General features: G+C 35.6%; 1 protein-coding gene across 1 annotated transcript; it reads left to right on the forward strand.

Annotated features, from left to right (window-relative positions):
* The first annotated feature begins 582 nt into the window (after window positions 1–582).
* On the forward strand, window positions 583–8,199 carry LOC18438810 (Ypt/Rab-GAP domain of gyp1p superfamily protein). Its single transcript, XM_006848986.4, has 7 exons — window positions 583–1,336; window positions 3,958–4,074; window positions 4,271–4,449; window positions 4,594–4,687; window positions 5,366–5,443; window positions 6,449–6,550; window positions 7,607–8,199. The coding sequence occupies exons 1-7, from the start codon at window positions 848–850 to the stop codon at window positions 7,736–7,738; spliced, it is 1,191 nt and encodes a 396-aa protein (XP_006849049.1). The 5' UTR covers window positions 583–847; the 3' UTR covers window positions 7,739–8,199.
* The last annotated feature ends 1,295 nt before the right edge of the window (window positions 8,200–9,494 follow it).

Raw genomic sequence — 9,494 nt, forward strand, 5'->3', positions numbered from 1 at the left:
CTAGTAAATACCCCAAAGTAAATAAAGTCCGACGAAAATGCCTATAGTGCAAGACCGCCTCCATTTAGTGTCAAGTTGCATGCCAAAGTGCTGGATTGCTTGTGTCGAACCGTATGCTTTCCATAAGCCCAAAGTACCAGGCCAACCCCATTTTGTGTCGGACCGCATGCCCAAAGTATCGAACTGCCCTTATTTTGTGTTGGACCGCAAGCTTTCATAAACAAAATCCCAAACCGCCCCCATTTTGTGCTGGATCGCATGCTTTCTATTTTGTGCTGGACTGCATGCATTATCGAGGGTATTTTAGTTTTTATTTTATCTTTTTTTTAACTTCGGGGTATTTGTTAAGAAAGTTAAATTTGAAGTAAAAATTGTTAAAATAAACTGGTTGGGAAAAGTTGTATAAATATTATGATTTTGAGAAGTTTTTGTAATTTTCCCAACGTAAGATTAGAGAAAGTCAAGTAAACCCAATATCGCAACATATCCGAATGTTGTACCCAGTGTTGTAATTTATGGACAGCGAGGGGGGTATATCCGTCAGATCCGAATATTAAGGTGTCTGGTCTGTGTGAGGTCATTGCCATCCTCTATCTTTCTGTAAATCATTCGCATCCTCTCTCTCTGCAATCATCACCCATCATTCATTACACTGTGTTTTTTTGAGTCTCTTGTTCCACCCCCCATAAACAAATCCACCCTCTCTCTCTATGTCCCAAGGAAATCCATTTCTTTCTCAGGCCAAGTTTTCCATTAGCTTTCTCTCTCTACCAATAATGAAAACTCACAAAACCCACCCTCTTATCCTCCCTCTCTCTCTCTAGCACCTCAACACAGAGGCCGGAAAATGTATGGTGGAGCTCAAACCCAACGGGAGGTCCCCATAATATGGGACACCCGTGACCCATACCTGAAACCCAAACCAATTCATAGAAAAACCAACATTACAGTGAAATTCACAGATCTCTATGGCTTCACCGTTGAAGGCAATGTGGATGATGTCAATGTCTTGAACGAGGTCAGAGAGAGAGTGAGGCAGCAAGGAAAGGCATGGTGGGAGCTTGAGGCCAGCAAAGGGGCTAACTGGTATTTACAGCCCAAGATTTCTTCTATATCAGAAGTTGCAGTATCAAACCTGAAGATCTCTGTTCTTGCTAATACTTTAGCATTGAATAGGCTTATAAGAAAGGGGATTCCCCCTGTTCTTAGGCCAAAGGTTTGGCTTTCAGTTTCTGGAGCAGCTAAGAAGAGGTCAACTGTTCCTGAGAGTTATTATGATGATCTTATCAAAGCAGTAGAGGGAAAGGTCACACCTGCAACTAGACAGATTGATCATGTGAGTTTGGTCAACCCCTATTTTTTTTGTTGGATTTAGGGCGGTTTATTTGTTTTTGGGGTGGCTTGATGAGCCCCATTATGTGCTTTTGATGAAATCCATTGTTTTTTATTGGGTTTTTTGGTATTTATTTTGGTTCTGGTGGTGTTTTGATTAACTGCATTGTTTGTTTTTGGAATTTTTATGGTATGTTGAATTTCACTGTTTTGATAAAACTGATTATTCCTCATTGGATGCCATGGTAATTTGGATTTTGTGGTGTTTTTTGTTGCTTTTTTCATCTCATTATTTCTAATAGGATTTATGTAATTTGAGTTTTTTTTTTTTGCATGGTCTGTGTTGTCCTTAATTTTCAATTAACGCTGTTTTCACTTTTTTAAACATATTCTATGGTACATTTGATGGAATTTCGCATGGTTCACCCCATTAATTCTCATTGGATTTTATGCAATATTGTTTTGTTTTCATTCATGTCTTCCTTTAAAATTAAACTATTTAGTTTTCTGTCTTAATTTCTCTTTGATCATTTGACATGTTTTTGTTCGAGTGTTTTGGATTATTCAATCATGCACATATGCTAAACCCCATTGTGTTAGATTCTTATTATTTTGGGATCGAGCTTATGTTTTGGTAATTGAGGTCTCCAAGCGGATTTCACCTGAACTATTGGAGAAGATGTAGAACATACTTTTGTTGGTCCATTTTCTTTTCTTTTTCTAGTCATGGGATTTGTATGATCTTGAGCCCACTTTTGAAATGAGTTCATCAGGTCTTTCGGGCTTTGGCAGACTCCACATCTCATTCTAGATCTAATTTGATTTGTCATATGATTGGTGCCTTTCCTTTCTTTTCTTTTCTTTTTTTAATCATGGGATTTATATGAGCTTGGGCCCTCTTTTGGAATGGGTTCATCAGATTTCTTGGGCATAGGCAGATTCCACATTTAATTCTAGATATTAGTTTGTCATGGGATCTATACGTGGTCTGAGAAATTGGGTCTTCTTGATGTCAGGCATGGAAATTCCAGATATATGAATAAAAAAATGCTTATAAGAAAAAATGAAAAATTCAGAGTCATCAACCTATTCCTAATCTATCTATTTTTCTTCATTTCTTTTCCTTTGTTTTTCCCTTATTGTGCTTGTGAGTTTGTGAGGTTCTTTATCTTCCAAATGGTCTTTAGGAATTTATTGGATATGGAAAGGTCTTCTCTATAGGATTTATTATCTGTGTGTTTTTTTTTTTTGAGTAAGAGAGAGATGTTATTTTGTGGTTGGAGAGAGAGAGAGAGAGAGAGCGCGTGTGATTCATCATTCATGTGAGTTTCTGGTCATCAAGGAATATAGTTACGAGTTGTTGTCGTACAAAGAAGAGATGAGAATAGGGAGTACTTCTTATCTTTTGGGTTGGGGGGCCTGGTTCCAGGGAATGTGGTGAAGGGGTCTCGTGTTTGCTTTTTGCTCCTTTTCATGCATTCTGTTCTTGGTCAATAGTCAATAGCTGCTTTCTCTTCATTATCCAGTTTCCTTTGATGTTTCCTTCTTGCTGGTGGATTTGTCTATCGTAGGTCTTGTCATATTAGTAATTATATCAGGATAAGCTTTTTCCTTTGGGGTTTCACACATTGATGTTCTGTTTTTCCAATAAATATATATTTATTTCTTGATTAATTTATGTAAGAAAATCATATAGTTGCTCTGGTCATAAAACATATATGAGGTGCTGTTGAGTCGTTCTGTATCAAGAAGTCAGGTTCTGTTGAAATGATCCTGGATCTTTGAAACTGCAGTAGTTATTTAGGAGTAAGAGCAAGTAAAATCACCGCTATCCAATCAAGAAACTTAGAGATTTTCACCATTTGGAAATCAGACAACCTTTAATATGAATGTCAATGATTCAACCAATAGAACCTGAGTTGGAAAACTTGCATGTGGATTGTCCAATGAAGATCACAAAAGAAACCGCTGATAGTAGACCCAAAGACCCAATGTTTGATGTGCCCATACTTGTGAGTGTGTGTATGTGCGTGTGCATGTTGTGTGTGTACGCATGCATTTGTGTCTGTGTGTGAGGTTGGGTGATTCAACCCTGAAATCCTAGAATGTAGAGCTTTGAATCCCAAGGAATTACACCTCTGTACGTTTTAAAAGCTCGTCTATAATGCTTATTCATTCTATACTCTAGTTTAGGATGATTTTCTAGGTTAGAATTTCCTGTTAATGATCTAATCCATACTCCATAGTTAATTATCAATAAGTTGTTTGTGTCCTTTTTTTCCTTACTCATCACTTAAAACATCTGTATAATGCAGTTCACTTACAAGATATTCTTCAGATGGTATAGAGCTTCTAATTCACCCAAGCCCTCAATACATCATATCCATTGACCAACTTACTATTTGGGTTGACATTAGGACAACTTCAAACTTCTATAAAACCGCAGTTTGCTTACAAAGATTTTCTCCGAATTGTGTAGAATTTTTTATATTTAAATTACATCATAGCTTATTTCTTTGTTTCCCTTCGTATATTAGTAGTTGCAAACATTTTAGCGGTCAGTGCCATTTACTTTCCTTTTTCTCTTTTTCTTATTCATAAACATTTGACTTGATTGCCATGTAGGATTTACCCCGTACTTTCCCTGGTCATCCTTGGCTAGACACGCCTGAGGGTCATGCATCTTTAAGACGAGTCCTTGTTGCTTACTCTTTCCGAGATTCTGATGTCGGATACTGTCAAGTGAGTTGCTTGTTTTTGCTTGAATAATTCCATTTTAGGTAGTTCTTCAATTTGTGGCAGATTGTTCAATCCAAAAAAATGAAGAAGCTACACTTTTTGGATGGAGAGAGAGAGAGAGAGAGAGAGAGAGAGACCATTTTGTGTTTTAAAATATTCTGTGGTGTGAGTACTTGGATGATGGATATGTATGACTTAGGGTTTAAATTATGTTGCGGCATTGCTTCTACTCGTTATGAAAACTGAGGAAGACGCCTTTTGGATGCTTGCCGTGCTCTTGGAGAATGTTTTGGTGAATGATTGCTATACCGACAACTTATCTGGGTGCCATGTTGAGCAAAGAGTGTTCAAGGATCTTCTTGCTAAGAAATGTCCAAGGTGAGTAATTTTCTTGGGTTTAATTATCAAAAAATGAAAATTTTGGTTTGTTTCTTGACTTGCTTTTATGACTCTTTGATTATTGGTTCCTTATTTTCCTTTCCTCATTCACATTTTGTAAGCGACTGATGTGAAAGTATTCAGGATTGCTTCTCATTTGGAGAGCATGGACTTTGATGTGTCCCTTGTAGCAACTGAGTGGTTCCTTTGTCTCTTCTCAAAAAGCTTGCCATCTGAGGTGTGTTTCATTTCATGAATTCTAAAATGGAAGTTAATTAACAAATGAGGAAACAAAATCGAAATAAAATTTAGTTATCGGAATGAAAATGAAGAATTTAAAATCAGATCTGGAAATCATAGGAACTTACTTTCTTTTGCTTGAAGTTTTCATCGTAATGAGTAATGCTCTGAAAAGAAATATTCTCTTATTCAGCAACATGTTACAACAATGGAATTTATTTGAGGAAAGAAGCCCATATGTTAAATTTATTTGTTGGAAAGTTAATGTTGAGGGGCTTCTAGTTTTATGGGAAATGGTTAGATGCCCCTTCCAGAGGCTCAACATTTACTTTTCATGTGATTGTGCGCTATTACTTGAAATTGGATGCCAGAGTCTCTTATGCTTTGAATTTTGAAAAAATATGCAAAATTGCTAAATAACTGTTGTCATAACTTTTGTCCTCTGCCATATTCAGTTGTCACAGCTTGCATGAAAAAAGTTTTGCTGGCACTTTCCAACACATTATTCAGTTGTTCAAAATAAAAGGGCTATATTTTTTCTTGTCTTCCACATTCAAAGGAGAAACAAATGGAAATGATCCAATACTTCTTCTCATTTATTTGAATATATCTTAATACTGGCAACAGTTGATGACTTTGATAATCGATGGTATCTGATCAATGACTTGAATTTCAGACAACCATGCGGGTATGGGATGTCCTATTCAATGAAGGTGCAAAGGTGCTTTTTCGTGTAGCGCTGGCGATATTCAAGGTGACCGGACTAGAGAATCCATCCTTTATTATGCTTTGCTATTAATTTTGAAGTTACTTTGAAAACATTATCATATAAGCTTTTACCTAGAAAAAAAATGGCACTTTATCCCAAAGATAACTGCTGTTATATATTGGACTGCGAAAACCAATGTCCTTCAGGGTCATGACCACCTATGAGATAGTGGATGATGGGAAACGGGAACCCGCCCTTGGGGGCATGTCTCTTCATAGTCACTGTTCTTTCATCTGATCGTCATGACCCCAATGGATTCTGCTTTTCCATAGTGATGCAAATAATATTAAGGTTATTTTAATTTTTTATTATTCTTTAGTTTATCTCTTCAGGAATATGAGCGGAGGTGCGCAGGGATATTTGTGGGCATTGAGTTTGTGTGTGAGTTGATATTTATGGATTTGGGTTAGTTAATTTGGAATATAAATAGATAACGTTAAATTAGGGGTTAGTTTAAGAATATAAATAAGATAAGGTTAAGTTTAGAGAGAGTTTATCCTTATCAACAATAATCAAAGTTGGGGAGAAATTTGGGCAAAACGTGGGATAGAAAGGAGCCTAATTTTTGGCACGTGAATTAAAGAGAGAGAAGATAGGGAAACTTTAGCACGTGATTTTAAGAGAGAAAATAGGGAAGAAGAGAAAATAGGAAAAGTGTAGAGAGAGTTTTTTTTATTAATGTTTATTTTATTTTTTAGTCTATTTAAAGGGAAATTTCCTTTCATTGTAAAAAAAAAAAAAAAGTAGATGAGTTAATAAAATTTAGTCTCGTGGAGATAACCTTGGGGTGAATTCGAATTCCCTTGCAGAACTTGAGAGAAGGTATATTCTCTCAACCTTTTCCTTTTATTTTTATGGTGTTATTATTTCTTTGCATCAATCTGCATTACATAATCCACTGGAATATGATTTACTTCTCTGATTCTTTAACATTTGAGATCTCCCAAGTCTATTTTCATCAACATTAAGAATGTGTAAAACTGACTACAGATGAAGGAAGAGCAGTTATTAGTGACACATCAGATTGGTGATGTGATCAGCATCTTGCAGAGTGCCACCCATCATCTTTTTGATCCCGATGAGCTGTTGACGGTAAGTGTATTGTCACAATTCTCACATTTTGTTGCCTTTTTTCGATGTAGTCGATACTTAAAATTTTCTATATATATAGAGAGAAAATTATACAATATGAGAACACTTATCTTTGGTACAAGGTGGTTACAATTGATTTTGACCATTGAACGTGAAATTAGATGATTGCATTATTCCTATTGACCATGCTTAAACTGCAAAAGAAATTTTCTCGAACTTTATGAGACACCGGAGCTATTAAATTGTATATCGGATGGTTTTAAGTAATTGTGACCTCTTTGTGACCTCTTTGTTATGTTAGGGTTCTCACACTCAGTAATTTATCTACTCAATAATTTTGGATACTTATATACCGTACATGGAGAGGTTTTTTTATAAAGGTATTTTTGGTTATTAGGAGGAGTGTGATATACCGTTGTTTTGTACATGGAGAGGTTTTTTTATAAGGGTATTTTTGGTTATTAGGAGGGGTGTGATATCATCTACTTGGGGTATGATATCACCCACATGGATCATTAAATGTCACTAGTGTGTCTATGTCTATGGATGATGTCACACCCCTCCAAATGAACAAAAAATACCTTTACTAAAAAAATGCTCTATATACAAAATAAATGTATATTGGTGCCCAAAATTGTTGAGTGTAATAATAAATTATATATATATATATATATATATATATATATATATATATGTAAAATATATTTATACAAAAAAAGCATCTCTTCCGTTCTCCAACGATGGAAAGTGGAGATTAATCTCGACCTTTTGTCATCATTAATGGCCCTTGAATGTCCATTGGTTTGCCCAAGTGCGAATACTCCGTTGGTGCACGACATACTTCTCCTTCTCTTCTTTTCTGGTATTTAATGAATTGAATATGGTCTCAGAACTTCACCCTTCTCGTCCCTTCCACGCCCATCCCCAAATTAGAAAATTTCCTTATCCATTTGTATATAAAAATATGATACGTTTATTACCCAAAGAAAATTAGAATTGAGGCAAAAAATGGTGATGGCGCCAAATAAAGAAATGGAGGGTTGTTTTCATTTGCAGGTTGCTTTTGACAAAATTGGTTCAATGACAACCAATGCCATCACTAAACAGAGGAAGAAACAAGAGCCAGCAGTCATGGCTGAACTAGACCAGCGACTGAGGCGCCTCAATTCACTGAAAGAAGAAAAATAGCCTTTCCATTGGGAGGCGAGCTTAAGTTTCGCGGCACCTCTGCCATATAAAGCATTTGCTTCGAGTTCTACCCACTAGCTGAGCAAGGACACCATAACAAGTTGATGTTTTGCTGTTCAAAGGCATAGATAAAGTGCTTAGAGAAGTCACCATGGCACCTCCTCTTTATGGTTGGAGTTAGGGTTTGGGGGTGGTTTTTGATATGTAGAATGTGTGAGAGTCTTACTTGTGGAGTTTCTGGGTGTGTGCTACAGTTTGAGAAGAATCAGGACTGGAGTTTCGATGGTTGATGTATCATGGGGAAACCTATGCGAGAGTCAAGGAGGCGGTGGGACTGTAAAAAATGTGAAGTTTTTAACTGAAAAGGTGTCGGGAAAAAAGGACACAGAATTGTGATGTAAATTCAGAGGTTAGCAGCTCAATTGCTGCGAACCACAAATATTTATTCTTTTGTTAACCAAGTGCCATATTTAAATTACTAGGCAGGATAAATAGAACCGTGAGATATGTTAATTTTAGGTCTCGTGTTTCCCCCAATTTTTCTGAAGGAAATAGTTTATATGAGTGCGTGGCTCTAAACAATCAAATTAGGGTGCACTTCAAAAATTTCACCTCTAATTGGTCATCTCGACCTCATGATGTATGGACATGAGAAAAAATAGATTTCAAGTTTTTGAAATAGTGTATTTTGTAACGTATTTTTGGACTGTTATTTTTTAAGATTTTAAAGTTTTTATAGCTCTTCTTGATTTATACCATTTTTGAAGCTTTAAATTATATAATTAAAGATGAAAATATAATTTACGGCTATTACAAAGATTTTCAGTATTGAGCCACATTTCTCGATATTATTAAGGTGCATTTGACTTTGATTGTTTAGAGCCTCAGCTTTATACAAACCGACCTTTTTCTAAAATAACATTGAAACCACATTTCTCTTACACTATTAAAGTGTGTTTTACTTTGATTGTTTAGAGCCTCGGCTTTATACAATCCGAGATATTTATAAAATAACAATCTCAACTTAGAATATGTTGATTCTCTCTACTTGCATTCCAATTTTGGTCTTCCATTTCTTTTATCTCTAATGTAGGACACTCTTGATGGTCCCTTAAGAGTTTTCAAATTTCGTTTTTAGTTGAAATAAGTTTTTACATGAGGATTTGAAAGTTCAAAATTATTATATATTTCATAAGTTAGACTCACATTGTGCATGTAGGGGTGGTAATCTGGTCGGTTAACTTGACGACTCGATAGGTCGGTCTGGATCCGGGTTTGGGTTTGGGACCTAGTGGGATTGGTCCAAGTCCAAGAACCCTAGACCCAATCTAGATCCTGGTCAAGTTAGGTCAGTCCGGCTTCGAGTAAATCTATACACACGTAGTTATATATATGAGATTGTCTATAAAGAGACCATTTATCTCTTGCATAAAGAGGTCATAATCATTTTTGTCCTTTAAATTTTAAAATTGAGAGTCGTAGGAGTGTCATTAAATAGACTCAAGCTTTTAAAAAAGTTTATCAGACTTTGTGACTCACTCCAAGCCATCCAATTTGAGATTCTATTATTTAAAATAATAGAATCTATTAAAAATATCAAAAAAATAATTCCTAAAAAATAAATTAACTTAAAATACCCCCAAAACTTTTTAGGGATATTTTGGTCAATTTATTGATTGTACTTTTTTTAAAATCCTTTTATTAGGTGTGCCTTGATGAGAGGAATGGAAGTTTAAAATTTCATGGTATTTGGATT

Source organism: Amborella trichopoda, chromosome 10 (assembly GCF_054954075.1).
Source record: "Amborella trichopoda isolate Santa Cruz 75 chromosome 10, AtrichopodaSantaCruz75HAP2 v2.0, whole genome shotgun sequence".
Taxonomy (NCBI): domain Eukaryota; kingdom Viridiplantae; phylum Streptophyta; class Magnoliopsida; order Amborellales; family Amborellaceae; genus Amborella; species Amborella trichopoda.